This window comes from Mastomys coucha, unplaced genomic scaffold, assembly GCF_008632895.1.
Source record: "Mastomys coucha isolate ucsf_1 unplaced genomic scaffold, UCSF_Mcou_1 pScaffold14, whole genome shotgun sequence".
Lineage (NCBI taxonomy): Eukaryota > Metazoa > Chordata > Mammalia > Rodentia > Muridae > Mastomys > Mastomys coucha.
This window is the reverse complement of record NW_022196896.1, coordinates 73,793,356-73,811,973: the sequence shown is the minus strand read 5'-3', so window position 1 is coordinate 73,811,973 and position 18,618 is coordinate 73,793,356. Positions and strand designations below refer to the sequence as shown.

The window sequence follows — 18,618 nt, the reverse complement described above, 5'->3', positions numbered from 1 at the left end:
TGCTGGGATTAAAGGTGTGCGCCACCACCAACCAGCCTGTAACTCTGCATACTTAAAAAATAAAATAATATTATTTTGTTTAAGTAACTGAATTAACTGCAAATGACATAATATTTCTGTAATTCTTTTCTAGGATTTGTAGAGTAGCAAATATGCTAATGTTAAGTAAGACAGCAGGAGCTATTCCCAAACCACCAAAGAGTAGAGTTTATGGATTTTTAAGAAGATTTAATCTTCATCCCAGAACACTCTTTTGTCATAAACTGGTCCTGGGGATTGAAACCAGCTGCGATGACACAGCAGCCGCTGTGGTGGATGAAACTGGAAATGTGCTGGGAGAAGCACTGCACTCCCAAACTGAAGTTCATCTGAAGTAAGTAGAAAAGATTTGGGTCATTTTCTGCTTTTTTGTCTTTTTTTTTTTTTTTAAGAAAAATGACACCGCTCTTTTCCATTTATCATGTGTAAAAGTCAAAAGTTAATAGTTAAATTCTTTTCTGTTGTGTAAGACCACTAAGTACCACAATGAACAGCTATGCCTTGTGGTACACACCTCTAATACTAGCACTGCAGAGGCAGGCCGATGTTCCAGGCCAGCCAGTGCCACTCAATGAGACTTTGTCTCAAAAAGGAAAAACAACAGACAAACAAGCAAAAACCCGCTGTAGAAATATCTCATGCCTTGTCTTGGCTTTTAAGGCTTTTTCAGTCCACAGGAGGGTCTTAAGATTGGCCAGTCCTTATAACAAAAGGAAGCAACGGTCATCCCCAGAACTAGCAGTTTTTATGATTTTTCTCTCAATGATGCCTTTTTTCCCCTGCATATACATTTTGTGGTTTCAACAGCAGTACCAGGAAAGCATCAGCTGATAGTTAATAAAAATCTATTCATATGTACACATAGAATTTGCATAGTACTTAAGACATTGTTGTATTAAAGCTTGGGTTTATAAACCCAGCTGTTTGCAGACAACCACAGGACTGGTGACTTAAACAATTGGACTGGATATAAAGTATAAAATATACTTAGCTTTAACGAATTGTCACTCAAGAATGTGAAATTTAAAATCATTAGGTTATCGTAATTTTTAAAAGAGTGGAAATCCACATTTTAAATGTAATCTCTAGTTGGTGTTTTTTAAATGTAATCTCTAGTTTGTATTTTTTAGATTATTAGTTAGTTCAGCACACATTAAAATACATCTCAAAGTTATCAACTTCCAGTATTTGAAGAATGAAAAAATTCCTGGTAATTTTAGTATTTAGTAAATTTAGTATTTTAGTATCCTCTCTGATTTCTTTTTCATATCGAAAACAAAAAGAGCAGTTTCCTTAATGCACTGGGAATAATTTATGGAGGAAATAGAGTTTGAAACAACACACCTAGAAACAGTGGAATGCTAGGCAAGTATGTTCAGTGACATCATCTACACAACTCAGCTTAGCATGAATTGGAAACCTACCATTGCCAGGTAATACCTGGGACACTATGGATTCTAACATGAATATGATACATAGGAATAGCTGACCATTCAAATGGGTTTGCTACTTGTGGTTGGGGTCAGGGTTAGATATTTCCAGGTTCTGGCTACTTTCCCAAAGTCACACAGATCAATAAAAGAAGCAAAGCAGCAGTGCTGGTTATATATGGATATACTGTCAAGATTGGCAGCAGGCCATCTGATTAAGAAGACTCAAGGTTATTGTTCAGGGCTATTTCCATGGAGTTCAGATAGAAGGATTACTCAGGAGCAGAGTTTAGGTGATTCTTATTTTGATTGGTAGATTAGATCATATACTCATTTTCCCTATTGTGTATGTCCCCTTCCAAAATGCACCTGTTTTAATCCCATGCTTGCCCAATTATGCATCGGCATAAGATGGTAAATAGGGGATTCTCCCTAAAAGATTATTAAAGCAAATTTTTTGTTAAGATTTCACATGTATCCAAATGAGTTCAGGCTGAATCAGCCTTTTCTTGGTAATATATTTGAATAAAAATTGTCTAAATTATATTGTTACAGGGCCAGGGAAACTTCTAGCCCTGAGATGGAAGTACATATGTTCAGAGATGGAAGTACATATTGCCCCAAACAGGTGGGGGAGGGAGAGAGTTCTAAGGTTGCTAAGTACATTGTTTGGACAGGGATGTGTACGCATAGTGGGTACAGGTAAAGGAACTAGACTGCCAAATGTATATTACAAGGGACGGTGTGTGCATACTCCAAAACCAGGTGGGAGTTCCAACTGTAATCTCCTTGCTTGCCTCGGGCTGGTTGTAGTTTATAATCTGTCACACTGAGAACATGCATATTTCATCCTTCTTGTCTACAAAATCCAGATAATCATAAGTCAGTGTATTAAATGTAAATAAATGTGAATTATTTTAGAGCACTTGCTGCAGTTTTGGCAAGTTTAAGTGGTTCAATAGAATGTAGCCATTACTAATAGCAGTTCTGTTATTGTCAGTACGGTGAGGAGATCATTGCAGGGTAGTATAGAAGTGTGATAGGAAGGCACTGGTTGCTAGCATGTCAGTCTTCCAGACCACCACTTTTTCCTGGAAACTCCACATCCACATCAGCCATCCAGTTGTTGTAAACATAACCCTCGGGTACTGTTTGACATAGTTCTCTCCTTCCCCGTCAATTTAGTTTAGTCCTCCATTGCCCCTTGCCTAGACTCTAACTTCAAATTTAAACAATTCCCTTATCTCCGCATTTCCCTAATCATCTGTATTCTTTATACAAATTCAAACATGATTATAAAATGTGTTCTCATTAATTATTGGAGAATAAGGCCACAGTTTTACTCATTCTCTGTCTTTATAGTGTAGCATAATTTCTATTGAAAAACACCAAAGAAGGCATGAAATGGGTATAAGACAGAAGGAAGAAATGAATGGGAGGAAAGGACTTGAATTCAAACATTCAAACTCTCAAATTCCAATCAAATAAATATTTTGATAAAGGGAAAAATACAGTCAGCATATTGCTTTCTAGTGTTTTCTGATATCACAAGCTGTGATGGTCTCTGAAAATCAAAAGGCAGCTAGAAAAGTAAAGAGGCTTTGAGTTTGGTGGTGGCAGTGAGAGTGTTACTAAACGTTAAGTATGGAGACAAAGGTAAAATTGAATGTAAAAGGGAAGTGGCTCATTAGTAAAGGCCCCTCCTGACCAGAGTTGAGTCCCTGGAACTTCACATGGTGGGAGGGCGACACTGACTCTGCAGGATGTCTTTTGACCAACTTTATATTCACCAACCCTCCCACAAGGAATAAAAATGTAATCTAAGAAGTGTAAATTAGTCGGGCGGTGGTGGCGCACACCTTTAATCCCAGCACTTGGGAGGCAAAGGCAGTCAGATTTCTGAGTTCAAGGCCAGCCTGGTCTACAGAGTGAGTTAGTCTAGGACAGCCAGGGCTACTCAGAGAAACCCTGTCTCGAAAAACCAAAAAAAAAAAAAAAAAGTGTAAATTACATAGTAGATTTTTTAAATGAGTCTTGAAACTCAGATGACTCTGAGAATACTGTTGCTACTAACAGAGATGAGACTATTAAATAAGTATATAAAGTAGTAACTAAATATTTATTGAATGCTATCAGCATTTTCATATCTGTATAGAGATTATCCCACATGCTCTTACAGTGTCAAGTATTTTACAATGATATGTTCAGACCAGAGGTAAATTTTACAGACCCTGCGAGATTGCTTCTCAGACTGTAAACCAATTACATGCTGCTATCTTTGTTGCTGGCCAAGTTCCACGTGTTGTTTTTCCCATGCTAGAGACTGAATGTAAGGCCCTGGGTATATTAGACAAATGCTTTACCACTGAGCTGCATTCCCAACCCTCCCTGCTAATTCTTAACATTTGCGTGATCATCCACTAAATGATGATGATCCAATCTTATGAGATGAGATGATGATCCAAAATCTCAACTGCTAACTCTGAGAGCACTAAATTCCCAAACTTTATTTTAGGATTGCAAGCTATCTCCTGTCCTGGTATGACCTCAAGTGCAGTGTTTAAAAATAAACTCATCTTCACAAAACTGTCTTCATATTTCTCACTGTTAGTATTTTCTTTTTCTCCCAGACATCCCTACCAAATATGAGTCATCTTTGATGCCTGGACTCCTCATATTCTCTTATGGAGTTTAATATATAGTTACTTCTGACAAATAACTCTTGCACTAATGTCTGAAATTCTCTCCTCAAATGTATTGATTTACACTAAGTGTCCTTTCTTTGTTTATGCTTTATAATACTATTGAAATGCTTTATAATACTCTTCTGGTGACATCGTTTGTCAGAAGTAAACCACAGGGGTTTTGAACACAGCATGAAAAGTCTAATGATATTGAACTCTTTTTTTTTTTTTTTTTTTTTTTTGGTTTTTCGAGACAGGGTTTCTCTGTGTAGCCCTGGCTGTCCTGGAACTCACTCTGTAGACCAGGCTGGCCACGAACTCAGAAATCTACCTGCCTTTGCCTCCCAAGCGCTGGGATTAAAGGCGTGCGCCACCACCGCCCGGCAATATTGAACTCTTACCAGTCTTACATTATAAAGCACACCATGGGCTTTATACATTGTTCATTTGGGAGAATGCCTTCAAATGTTAGTTACATTCTCTTTCCTAGATTTTTAAAGACTGTCTTTTTGTCTCAGAACAGGTGGGATCGTTCCTCCAGTAGCTCAACAACTTCACAGAGAAAATATTCAGCGCATAGTAGAAGAAACTCTCTCTGCCAGTAGAATCTCTCCAAGGGACCTCTCAGCAATTGCAACTACCATCAAACCAGGACTGGCTCTAAGCCTGGGAGTTGGCTTGTCCTTTAGCTTGCAGCTAGTGAATCAGTTTAAAAAGCCGTTCATCCCAGTTCATCACATGGAGGCTCACGCACTGACTATTAGGCTCACCAATAAAGTAGAATTTCCTTTTTTAGTTCTTTTGATTTCTGGAGGTCACTGCCTGTTGGCATTAGTGAGAGGTGTTTCAGATTTCCTGCTCCTTGGGAAGTCACTGGACATAGCACCAGGCGACATGCTGGACAAGGTACTCTTTCAGAGCTTGTTCTTTCCTTCGGTTGCTTCGTTCCAGCCTACAGACTACTCATCCAGGCAATTCAGAATGTTATATTAGTAGACTTAAAAAACTATTTTTTTTTTTTTTTTTTTTTTTTTTTTTTTTTTGGTTTTTCGAGACAGGGTTTCTCTCTGTAGCCCCGGCTGTCCTGGTACTCACTCTGTAGACCAGGCTGGCCTCGAACTCGGAAATCCGCCTGCCTCCGCCTCCCAAGTGCTAGGATTAAAGGCGTGCGCCACCACCGCCCGGCTTTAAAAAACGATTTTTAAAAGTTACTGCCAAAGGCTTCGTGGGGGTAGCAGTGTGGACTACAAATTCAAGGCCTAGCCTTGGCTTATGAATGAGTGTGATGGGCCATGCAGCAATGTCTTGTCTTAAAAATCAAAGAGTTCTGGCCAAGCATGGTGGGGCACATCTTTAATAATAGCTCTTGGGAGGCAAGAGGCATGTGGAGCTCTGAGTTTAAAGCCAGCCTGGTCTACATAGTGAGCTCTAGGACAGCCAAGAAGACATAGAGAGGAAAACAAAACAATAACAACAACAACAAAAAAGCCCTAAGAGTTGTAATAACTTTAAATCTTTTTCTTTTAGATAGGTTTCCTTCTGTAACCCATGCTAGACTCAAAACTCACAATGATCATCCTGTTTCAGCCTCCCATGTGCTAGAGTCACCACTATGTCTGTCTCAATTTTGTAATTTTTAGCCACTTAATGAAATAATAAGAATTTTACATTTATATGTAAAAGCTCAAATAGTTTCCAGGTATTGGTATATATTTAGTCAAATACTTCTTGTGAAAGTGTTTGGGAAATGAGCATGCTGCAAGAATATAAAGGTATTCAGAGATTAGGGACAAGGAATGGCAGTATATGACAAGACTTGGGAAGCAGAAGCAGGTGGATTGCTGTGAGTTCAAGGCCTGCTTGATCTGCATGGTGAGCTTAAGGCCAACTGGGGCTATATAGTGAAACCATATAAGGGAAAAGAGAAGATTAACATGGGATTTAGAGATTCAATGTCAGCTGCATAATTGCTTAACATCACAACAGTTTTCTTTTAGTAGTATGGAACCTACTGCCATAGATAGAATGATTGAGGGGAAAAAAATGGGTCACTTGTTTGTTTATTTGGTTTTTGGAGGCAGAGTTTATCGGTTTAGACTTGGCTGTCCTGTATCTTGCTCTGTAGACCAAGCTGCCCTCTGCCTCCTGAGTGCTGGGATTAAAGGCATGGGCCACCACCACCCAGACACATTCTTATTTTCAAAGTTCAGCATTAAATAACCATCTCAACTTTAATTTTCCAATCCGTCTATGAGAGAGACTAGGGAAGCAGTACGTGGACACTGCTGCTCCGTTTATTGGAGAGAAGAATTACCTGATTCCTGAAATTAGCAGACTCCCTGTATTCATTGGGGATTCTAGAAGGAATTTTTTAATTCATCATAATATCTTACAGTTTTAAAATGTATAGCCTATGAATCATGTATATATATTATTTCATATTATATATTTATTTTCTTAATGTCACTTAGTACATATATTGACTTGCATATTTTGAACCATCTCTGTATCTCTTCTGACTTGAAACTGACTTGGTCAATAGTGGGTAATCTTTTTCTTAATAATTTGCAGTCAAAATATATTGTATGAAAATTTTTTTAAATGCTTGTTTTTAATAGGTGGCAAGAAGACTTTCTTTACTCAAACATCCAGAATGTTCTACAATGAGTGGTGGGAAAGCAATAGAACATTTGGCCAAAGAAGGAAATAGATTCCATTTTCCTATCAATCCGCCCATGCAGAAAGCTAAGAATTGCGATTTTTCTTTTACGGGACTTCAACATGTTACCGATAAGCTAATAACACACAAGGAAAAAGAAGAAGGCATTGAGAAGGGGCAGATCCTGTCATCAGCTGCGGACATTGCTGCTGCGGTACAACATGCAACAGCGTGCCACCTTGCAAAAAGAACACATCGTGCTATTCTGTTTTGCAAGCAGAAAAATTTGTTATCTCCAGCTAATGCAGTATTAGTAAGCTTTGTCCTTCCCTCTGGTAGTAATAGTGCACTTTCCAGGCTGTTTTTTATCCCCATGAATCAAGTTGACTTCTTTAGGATGGATTGGTCCTTGTGTCTCATACTAGACAACATGGAACAATACAGAATAAAAACAATGTTATGAATGTAGACATAACATCTTTATGGGGCATATCTACAGCCTGTATAAAAAACAAAATCCCAGGCTACATTTCTCTCTGAAATTTATTGTACTTTCTGTATAATAAGGAAACCAGAATAACCATTGTGGTTACTGTTTTTAGTTAGGTAGACTGCCATCCTCCCTCTTTTAATTAAATCCCTTTAAATGTGCTTACAAGTCTTGATATCCTTCCTATTTAATAGGTCTTTAATCTTACTTTGAAAATTATAAACTAATTAAATATAAATGTGGAAATGGAATATTAAAAATGAGTTAAAAATAATGGTTTCTTAAGAGCTGAGTAGCTCAATGACTAACAAAAGCACAAAATGCAATCTAAAATATTGGTATATTATGATTGCAAATATTACAGGCACACTTTCTAGTAATAAGAAAATACCTTGAAATTGTGATTACTATCTGCAAATTTCTATTATGCAACTACATCACTTATTACATAGCCTCAAATATCAGAGTTTCTTGTTGGGTGAAGCCAGTTTTGTTCCCCAAATTTAGATAACAACTTGGTTTATGTCTATATGTGCAAGCTGCAAATACTCATTGTCCCAATTTTTTCAGGTTGTATCTGGAGGTGTTGCAAGTAACTTGTACATCCGAAAAGCACTGGAAATTGTAGCAGATGCAGCACAGTGCACTCTGTTGTGTCCCCCTCCAAGACTGTGCACTGACAATGGCATCATGATTGCATGGTAAACCACAGGATATATGTGATTTAGTTGTTATCATCTAGACAGTCATTAACATCTAAATTTTCTTTCCTTAAATCTTATGTTGTTTCAATGATTTTTATCATTTAGGAATGGAATTGAAAGATTACGTGCTGGCTTGGGCATTTTACATGATGTAGAAGACATCCGATATGAACCAAAGTATGTAGTATCACATTTATACAAACTATAAAAGAGATAGACGAGTATTTTTTTATATATGTGAAGTTTTTGTTGGCATTCTGGGAGTAACTTAGGAATTCTGGTGGTAATTTAAGGAAGATTACTGGGTTTCATGAATGTAGTTGAGAAGTAATTGATAAATATTTCTGTTACAGATCCAAATTATAAAAATTTTAACAATCTATATGAGTTATGACCTATTTCTGTAGGTCATGAATAAAGATGATACATTGTCTTATTTCTTACCAGAAAAGAACACATTTCAGGGCTGGAGAGATGGCTTGGTAGTTAAGAGTTCTTACTGCTCTTACAGAAAACCTGGATTCTGTTTCCAGCACCCACACAGTGGCTCACAGCTACACTTAACTCCAGTTCTAGGGGATCCAACATCATGACCTCCATGGGCTCATGCATCATGATATATGCATACATAGTGTATGCATACAGTCATGTATATACACATACACATTAAATACTTTTAATAAAAGAAAAGAATCCATCTCTATAAGCAGTACTTTGTAATTTCTGACATTATCTATGGACAGTTAGTATATTAGCAGACTTAAGGGAACCATGACAATAACACCCAAATAGGAGACTGGGTTACGGATGTGATCCTACAGGAATAGATGAGAAGCAGCCAGAAGGCAGCTGTTCACTGTAAGCCTCATTTCCTCTCTCAAACCATAGTTCCAGGAGCAAAGTTTCCTAATTTGCTATCAAATTCTGTCCAAGTTAGTCTGGGAATAATGTAGGACAATTATGTTTCATAACTTGACATGGTTATATCTGAACATTGTTTCTTCTGATATTTTGAACTTGTTAGCACCAGAGAGTTGAGCTTCAGGAACATCGTTAATGTGGATTGTGGATAACCAGAGTTTAGGGAAGTATCTCAAGGACTCACTTGGCATGGCGGCCTAAGCTCAGATAGTACTGCCTGGTCCAGTTCCCTCTTGTGGCAGTGTCAAGGCTGGAGATGGTGGCTCTGGCTGGCTGTGGTCAGCTTAAAGTCTTAACCTGAGCAATATAGAAAAGTGGAAATCTGCAATTTTACTTTACTCAATGAGGAAGAATAGGTAACATGGTTGAGAGAGCTCTGCAGTCTAAAAGTGCAAGGGACAGTTGAAAAGGACAGACCAGCTTGTGAACTCCAAAAAGTCAAGGAGACCAGGGAACCTGTGAAAATATAAACAAACGAAGACTTGATATTTTATGTTAAAATACCATTACCATTTTGACCTTTGTAAAATGTTATCTTCTATGACATCTTTTGTTGTTTTTTATGTTTCATTTTAAGGATTTTTTTTTGTTTGTATTTTTGTTGTTTGATAGTTTGTGAAATCCAAGGCTTTACATGTGCTGAAATATATGCTCTACCATTGAACCATTGAACTAGATATGCCCAGAATTCACTTTGATTTAAGCTTACTAATTTACAGTACTTTTGAGCAGTAGAACTTGCAAGTATACCTTAAAATTAAGGTTTCTTAAGAATGAAGTATTGTTATGCATTGTTCTGGTTTGTATATGTGGAAGAGTGACCACCTGTGCTGACTCTCCATTACTCCCAATGTTGTCCAAACTGCAAACAGGTAATGTGCACATGTCGTGATAGGTAATAAAGCAAGTATAAAGTCATGTGACCTCTGATCTTTATGCAGATGTCCTCTTGGAGTAGACATATCCAGAGAAGTTGCAGAAGCTGCCATAAAAGTACCGCGATTAAAAATGGCACTTTGATTTGTGATTTTAAAGCTCTCTACAGGTAATATTTTAAACAATAAAATTAAGTTTTAAGGTTTTGGTATCAAATTATGTTAAATATGTTCATTAGGCATCAGATTGTTTATTATATTTGTGAGTATATACATAGTCCTGGGAGGGGCACATGTGTGTGCAAGTGCACCCATGTATGTATGTGCAAGTGCACCCATGTATGTGTGTGCAAGTGCACCCATGTATGTGTGTGCATGGTAGCAAGGAGTGGTTCACAGTCCAAGTGTCACACTCAGGAATGCTGTCTACACCTCTTTTGAGTCCAGGCTTCTCATTGTCTTGGAGCTTTGCCAATAACGCTGAAGAAACTGCACAGGGAGCCCCAGGGGACCTCAGGGGTCCTCTGTCTCCACTGCCCTAGCACTGGGGTTACAAGGTTACACTGCCGTGCCTCCAGTTTTACATAATTTCTAGGGATTGAACTTGGGTCATATTTGCAAGGCAAGTCCTTTACCTACTGAGTTATCTCTCTAGGCCCAAGACTCTTAAAAAATAATAATAATAATGCATTTTCTTCCCAAAGACAATAACTGCATGTTATAAGTTTTACAAAAGAATGGCTTTTTTTATTATTTAAAAAAAAAAAAAACAATGAAATCAAAGGGAGAAGGATTTACTAATGTTGGCAGGTGAAGAAAGAAAATCCTCAGGGAAAATATAGTAGTTCTTTTCATTTCTGGCCTCTTATCATGACTTGGATATCTTTTCCCCATTTCTCAAATTAGAAGCATAGAAGCTAGCTTTTGACTGCTGCCACACTACACTGACTTCTTTACTGTATTTAATTGTATTTACTAAGAAAAATAAATGAGATGAGAAAAGTTTGTTTAGATAATTTTGTTTGGAACTTGGTATTGCAGAACTGTAAGTTTACCATTGATCTTTTTTTTTCTGAGTACATTACTCCATACTGTTTGGGGCTGTAAGTTCAGAGAGCTACTTGGGGGAGGGAGATGGCTCAGTTGATAAGAGTTCTTCTTGTTCTTGTAGAGGATCCCAGCACCCACATGGCAGCTTACAACTGTCCATAACTCCAGTTCCAGGTAATCCAACACCCTTTTCTCACCTCCACAGGCCCCAGGCACACATGTGGAACACAAACATTAAATTTAAAAAATAATTAATTTTCTTGCCACTAGATGTTCATTGAGTGCCCTCTGCACTCAAATAATTTGTTAATTTTATGTACTTTCTAATCTCTGGCAACAGGTTTTATTGAAAAACCCATAAAGTAAAGATAAAAATTTAGCATAGAACAAAGCCTTCTTCAGGTGACTCACTTTATAGCATGCTGGCCTTCAACTCTCTTGATCCCTCTGCCTCAGCATTTCAATAGTAGAGTTACAGGTATGTAGCCACCATTCTTGATTAGAATGGAAACATTTCTAGCTTTAGTCCTGTTTTAAGCTAACTTTCTTCTCAGAAAGTTCCATAAGTAATTTTTTTGTTCAATTTTGTTATGATCTCCTATTTTCCTTTTAAAAATGGAGCGTCTGGAAATAGCCCTGTATTCTTGGTTGTTAGATTGCTGTTGATAACACGATGAGGGGGAATCCATTTGGATTTGCATTTTGTATGTGATTATGAACTAACAGATATTTTCCTGTGGATACTATCAGTACACATGAATTATGGAGGAAAATTTACCGAAGTATATATTATGAATATACTCATGTGAGACAGAGTCTCACTCTGGCTCAGGCATGTGTAGCTCACACTGGTTTGAGACTTAGCAAACCTCTTGCATGAATCTCCCAGGTCCGTGGCTAAAGATCGGTTCCACCTGGTAAAGTTCAGGATGTTATCTTGAGGCTTTTCTTGTCCATAATCTTAAAAGGAAACAACTGAGTGATAAAAAAATAATCTTAAAGAGTGAAGGACATCCTCCACTTAAGGTTCAGGGAGCTACGCGAGAGACAAGGCAGAACATTTGTAAGAGCCAGCAGGTATGGAAATAGTGGCCTCCAGACACAACAGGACTAATGCACATATGGCCTCAGGGATATGGCAGCAAGCACAGGGCCTGCACAGGTTCAAGCCAGGTGGGGCCGTAGTTCTGAGAGATGAAAGTGAACATAAACTCCCATCTCTAACAAAGAAGCTGTCTTAGCTGACATCCACTTGCAACAAACAAATTCTTTTTCTCCAGTGGCGTCTCACTGGGTATATAAACCCCACATAAGGGTAGGTAGGCCTCATGCCCTTATTTGGGCATTTTTGTTTTACTGGTCTTTGCTTGTATACTGTGGTTTCCAGTTTTGTGTTTTTATGGTGTGGGTGTATGATTTTTGTTCTTTCTTTTATATTCTAGTTTGTTGAGGGATTTTATTTGTTTCCCAGATGCAAGTCAAAGGTACTTCCTATAGATAATAGGACAACTCTAGTTTTATATTTTAATTATATTCCCTGTGTACCTTATGAGCAGGGATTTCGGATGCTACTAGGAATATTTAGACATTGTACATTTCAGGGTTTTTTAGAAGCCTCACACATCGATTATTTGATAGCTTAGGTGTTGTAGTTAATATGTGGGCTTTTAAGTCAGCATACCAACTCAAAATGTTTCTAACGTTTGAAACATAGATATATAGATATACATATAATATGTATTATTCTACTCATGACAGTTGATAAATATTACAGGTACAAGTACAGGCATTCTATATAGAAATTCTACTTTTCTTTTCAGGCAATAACTGATATGCAGTTCAATTCCATATGAAACTCTGGGAGGAAATTCTATTCAGTATTAACATAAATAACTTCCATTCGAACAACACAGATTCCCTCCCCTGAAGATGCTGTGTATTTTACCATAATAAACAATATCTGCTTTGAGAAAAACAATTCAAGAGTCATTTCATGTTTCAAATGCTCTTTGTTTTGAATTATTAGTTTTCTGCAGGCTCTGGGGTGACACTCTGTTCACCTTTCCCAAGCTTGTTCAAAAACACTATCCTTGGTCTTGATACATTTATGATATCTGCTGAAACTCCAGATGAAAATGAAAAAATGTTGTGGGAAATATTGGCCTTGTGTGTTGTTTTGAAGAGCCCCATGAAGTTAGTTACAGGCGGTATTAAAGTCAGGGAATCTTTTGGTTGGATTTTAGGTCTTGCTTTTCTTCGGTGCTCTTTCCCTGGAAGGAAGAAGGGCACAATTAATGGCCTCTCCAATCAGGTTGCCCTAAATATAATCTGATGACTTATTTTCTTTGCCTAACTCAAACACGTACGAGCTTTCCACAGATACTCTCAAGTAAATATTCCTTTTCTCTTTTTAAAAGAAATCTCATTTATGTGTAGGAGAGAGAGAGGGGTGCCCACTGAGGCTTGACAAGGGTATCACATCCCCCTGAGCTGGAATTACAGGTAGCTGTGAACTGTATATGGATGCTACAAATTAAACTCAGGTCTTCTAAAGGATCGGTAGTTGTTCTACACTGGACCATCCCCCAGTCCTGCATTCTTCTTTTTACTTTTCCTGCTTACTTTCTTACTGGTTATATCATAGATGTTTATTCTAGGACAACATACACTGCCATTGGCCTTTTTCTAAGGATAGCAGATTAGTAAGCATGTGCATGACAATAAGTAACCCATGTTTATTCTCTATTCAGTACCTAATAAGGTCTTGGAGAGGTAACAGCATATAGTGCTCTTACAGAGAACTGATGATCAGTACCCAGCACCCACATCAAGCAGTGCACAACTTCCTGTAACTTCATCTCTACCGCTTCCTGACACCTGGCCTCTTGGGCATCCACACTCAGACACATGCCCCCCTTCCCCCATGAAATTCAAATGTATTTAAGAAATTAATCATATTGTAATATCTAAATTCTGATTTCCTCATACTACCCAGCTTTCAACTACTGAGTCAAAGCTGTCAAGTATCAATGAAAGCAATGTGGCCTTTGGTCTAAGAATTTTTAGATAATTGTACATGAAATTTTACAAGAGAAAGGTTGTTTAAGGCACAGTTACATGATGCCTTATTCGTGTTTTGCTTGGAGATAATAGAGAAAGATCTTTTAAAAGTTTAGTGTGTATGTGTATCAGAACACATGTGGAGGGCAGAGTTAACAGACAACTTGTGGGAATTATTTCTCTCCCACCATGTAGGTTCTGAAGATCAAACTTGGGTAATTAGGCTTGTTGGCAAATACTTTTAACACCTGTGTGATCCTGCCAGAGAAATATTCAGCAACTGATAATAGTAGGGAAGACATTAAATGAAGACTGTGTCTTCTGTATGTATAATTACAAAGCAGGCGCTTACAGGTGTGCTTTCTGGAGGCTTGTCTCCACATTTTGAATTTTTAAAGTTATGATGTGCTGGTTGGTTTTTGTCGTATTGATGTAAACCTAGACACAACTGAGAAAATGGTACCACCAATTGAGAAAATGCTTTCATAACTCTGGTCCGTAGGCAAGCCTGTGGGTATTATCTTGATTTATGATTGATATGGGAGGGTCCTGCCCTATGTTGCTGGTGTTACCCCTGGCTAGGTCCTGGGTATAGAAAAAAGGAAACTGAGTAATCCAACAATCAGCTCAGCTCGTGTCCATGGCCTCTGCATCAGTTCCTGTCTCGAAATCTAGCCCTGTTTTTCTGACTGATGGCTATAAACTGTAAGTTGAAATAAACCCTTTTCCCTCAAGTTGCCTTTGTTCATGCGTTTGTTTTATCACAGCAATAGAAACCCTAAAACAGAATTTCAGAGTGCCAGGACTAGCAGGCATTAAAGAAATAAGTGAAAAATTAATTACCTTTTTTAAAGACAGGAATTACAGATGGTCCTCCATTCTTCTCCAGGCTAAAAGGTGGTAAAATATCAAATAATAAAATAAACGAAGACATAGTGTACCCAGAAAACCATGAATAAATAAAGATTCCAGGTTCCATGTTCAGGGGCCTAATGCTCTGTGTCATACATGTATAAAATTGCATGTGTGCTGCCTGCAGCTACCTTATCACTTACTCATTTCAAATATTAAATATAACTAAGACAGAACATTATGTTTGAAGTGATGGGAAGAGGGTGTGGTTTGAGAAGGAATGGCGTAGTCTCGTGTGAATGCTTGGCCCATAGGGAATGGCTCTATTAGGAGGTGTGGCTTTGTTGGAGAAGCGTGTCACTGTGGGGGCAGGCTTGAGGTCTTAAATGTTCAAGCTAGGACTGGTGTCACAGTCATTTCTGCTGTCTGTGGATCAAGTTGTAAAACTCTAAGCTCTGTCTCGAGCGTCATGTCTGGAGCAGGCCTGTCTCCAGCAGCGTGTCTGCCTGCACACTGCCATGCTTCCTACCACAATAATAGACTAAACCTCTGAACTGTAAGCCAGGCCCAATAAAATATTTCAAGGTATTTCTTTACAGCAATAGAAACTCTAAGATAGGACTCATACTGAATTTTGAGGAAAACAGAATTGAACAGGAACACATTTTCCATTTCCAACATAGTTGTGAGAATGACTACAAAGTATAAATCATTTGTACTAAATTAAATTTATAAAAGAATAAAATTAACTTGTAAGTTATCACAATTAGGGTTCAAATTAATGGGTTTTAGATATTCAGTTTTTAAAGGATTCTTAAAGTAGACTTATCTTTTTTTCTTCTTAATTTACATAACCATAAAACACTATTAGGTATGATTCCCTTCTTGTATCATAATAATAGTATATTGTAAGTCTTTTTCTATATATGAATGCCTTCCTACCTAGAAAGACTCATAATTCAGCTCTACATAAAAGCAGAACAAAAATAGTTCACAGTAAGCTTTTTTTTACACTTCCCATTTTAAAAGACTTAGGTTATAATGAAATCATATTGACACAGTGAATTTTACTATTTTTCCTAGATGGAATAATGCACTTAAAATGAGGGAAAATGTTTGAAACTTAATGCTAAGCTTTAAGCAGAAACCTGCTGCTATTTATTTTGATACAGAGATTGATAAAAAAAAATACACTTGGCATTCAAAAATAAATAAAAACAGGCTTTGGCAATGAACATTCATTCAAGGTTAAATTTATATTTGACACACAGAGAATATGCATTTCAATGGGAGTTTTACATGGTAGGCCCCTAAATTCTAAGATCTTTACTAATGATGTCACTTCTGAAACTTCTTTTTTTAAAACTGGATATTTTATGTATTTATATTTCAAGTGTTATTCCCAGTTTCCCCTCTGGAAATCCTCTATCCCATCCTCCCTCTCCCTGCTTCTATGAGGGAACTTCCCCCACCCACCCACCCTGGCATTCCCCTACACTGGCATTAGCCTTCCCAGGACCAGGGGCCTCTCCTCCCATCGATGTCAGACAAGGCCATAAAGGCATAGTACCTTAAGGATGGAAGTCCCACTCTTTGCTGCCTCTGAAACTCCTTTAGGAATGCGGGATTGATCTTCGCATCTCTACTGATGTTATTTGTAATGCGCAGGAATTGGTTAGGCTTATTCCTACACTCCGTTAACAGAATTCGGAAAGCATGTGCGTTGAAAGTGAGGTAGCCGAGGGCACAGGAACATGCCGCGCGGACCTGAGACAGGAAGAAATTTCTTATACATTTTCCTAATATTTAATTATGACAATATAACTGACAAAAAAAAATTGCTATGCTACCATTTCAAATTACATAATTCACAGAGCTAAAGATATTCATGCACACTTTCTGAATATTACTTTGGGCTCAAATCTCAGTATTTGTCTTGAATTTTTATAAGTGTTTGGATTGAGGGTGTCATATGTGGCATATGTAGAATTTCTCTATGTCAAATAGGTTTATCACAATTCTATGAGAAGAAACTTAAGTAGTTGGCTCTGAAGGCTCAGAGACTATTGATGGTGAGTGATGGAAAGAATTTAAGAGCCAGAGATTGTGGCTAACTACAGGAAACAGTGTCTTTTACACACAGCAAGGAACTCAAAATTATTTGGACAGCAAGCACAAATCCCATGCAAGCCCAGCCCAGACCACACTCCAGCACACAATCCCACCCATAGCCACAGAGCACAGATCCCATGTGAGCCCAGCCCAGACCACACTCCAGCGCACAATCCCACCCAAGCCCAACCCAGACCACACTTCAGCGCCCAATCCCACCCATAGCCACAGAGCACAAATCCCATGCGAGCCCAGCCCAGACCACACTCCAGCGCACAATCCCACCCATAGCCACAGAGCACAAATCCCGTGCGAGCCCAGCCCAGACCACACTCCAGCGCACAATCCCACCCATAGCCACAGAGCACAAATCCCATGCGAGCCCAGCCCAGACCACACTCCAGCGCACAATCCCACCCATAAGCCATAGAGCTATTGGCAAATGTTAACTGCTTGGCGAAGGGAGAGACAGCTTCCTCTTAAAGAGTAAGCCCTGGTAAGCCAGCCACACTCCAGTGGAAAACATCATTCAGGATCATTGGAGCAGAACTGAAAATTGTGTTAGTGTGGGAGTGGGGATGGGTAAAGGGAAAGTTGAAAAGGAGGCAGGTGAATATGATGAGAACACTTGGTATGATATTCTCAAAACATCTAATAAAATTATCTAGCCCATAAGCTCCAATTTTGCTCTGTTGAATCCTAGTTTGGATCCTAGCACCCACAATTAGGCAGCTTACAACCACCTGGAACTCCCAAGTCCAGGGGATCCAATATCCTCTGGCCTCCATGAGGACCTGCATCCACATGAACATACCTACACAGACACATACATACATTATTAAAAATAAATCTTAAAATTCTTTCTATAAGCTGGGCATAGTGAAGCACATTTTTAATCCTAGAACTAGGGAGGCACAAGAAAGCGATCGCTGAGTTTGAAGCCAGCAAGGTCTACAAAGTGAGTTCCAGGACAGGCAGGGCTGTTGTACAGAGAAACCCTGTCTTGAAAAACCAAATAAGTTATGTTGTTCTCATTATTATTATTAACATCTGTAAACATGAGCATCAGATATGAATGTAAACCGACATCAGTCACCAGGTAGGAACATGATAGCTCATGCCTGCCAGGTCACTCATTCCACATCCAGGTCACAACCTCTGCCCCTATTTTTAAGGAATACTATTAATTGCCCTTAATTCTAGTCACAGCTCACAATTATCTGTGAGCATATTTGACTTCATTTTAGAATTACTTAATATTAAAAAATGAAAATAAAAAGGCTCACCCACTGACTAATAAATTCTTGTGCAATACTTTCTAACATTTTAGTTAAATTTCTGTTTCATCACAGTGTATTTATACACTGAGCATTTAAAATTTAAGTTATACAAAGCACTTGGAATCATTGTAGCACATTCTTATATCCACATCATAATTTGTTCTTAAAATATGGTGCCTTTTACAAATCTGCATGTCATTCATTCACAGAGCATATTCTAAATTTCTGTGTAACCTAGATTGGTTTTGAAATAGGAGGAATCCTCCTGTCTTGGCTTCCTGATTGCTGATATTACTGGCATGAACTCTGACATGAAGTTTTGTAGGTTCGATCTTGATTTTAGAAATAAAATAGCCCATTTCATGGGTTTTTGTTTGTTTGTATTTTAGCTCAGATTAATTTATACAGGTAATAGATTTTAAACATTCTTTTTTTTTTCCCCCCCATAGGGCTTTCCTTTTT

General features: G+C 38.1%; 2 protein-coding genes across 7 annotated transcripts in view; one reads left to right on the top strand and one right to left on the bottom strand.

Annotated features, from left to right (window-relative positions):
- The window catches only part of Osgepl1 (O-sialoglycoprotein endopeptidase like 1), a 13,943-nt gene extending 1,113 nt beyond the window's left edge, over positions 1–12,830 (top strand). The window contains exons 2-9 of one of the 2 annotated variants that reach the window (XM_031367400.1): positions 134–373; positions 4,672–5,059; positions 6,772–7,125; positions 7,873–8,003; positions 8,112–8,183; positions 9,869–9,972; positions 10,974–11,026; positions 12,673–12,830. In XM_031367400.1, coding sequence (XP_031223260.1) covers positions 153–373; positions 4,672–5,059; positions 6,772–7,125; positions 7,873–8,003; positions 8,112–8,183; positions 9,869–9,947 — 1,245 coding nt within the window. In that variant the 5' untranslated portion in view covers positions 134–152 and the 3' untranslated portion in view covers positions 9,948–9,972; positions 10,974–11,026; positions 12,673–12,830. Of the gene's footprint in view, positions 1–133; positions 374–1,318; positions 1,473–4,671; positions 5,060–6,771; positions 7,126–7,872; positions 8,004–8,111; positions 8,184–9,868; positions 9,973–10,973; positions 11,027–12,672 lie in introns of those variants that run through there. The other variant, XM_031367401.1, reaches the window with a different exon arrangement.
- Positions 12,831–12,841: 11 nt separating this feature from the next.
- Positions 12,842–18,618, bottom strand: part of Ankar (ankyrin and armadillo repeat containing) — a 71,120-nt gene continuing 65,343 nt past the window's right edge. For all 5 annotated transcript variants that reach the window (XM_031367393.1, XM_031367392.1, XM_031367391.1 and 2 more), the window contains exons 22-24: positions 16,335–16,531; positions 14,756–14,802; positions 12,842–13,122 (exon numbers count right to left, since the gene is read on the bottom strand). In XM_031367393.1, coding sequence (XP_031223253.1) covers positions 12,875–13,122; positions 14,756–14,802; positions 16,335–16,531 — 492 coding nt within the window. In that variant the 3' untranslated portion in view covers positions 12,842–12,874. The remainder of the gene's footprint in view (positions 13,123–14,755; positions 14,803–16,334; positions 16,532–18,618) is intronic.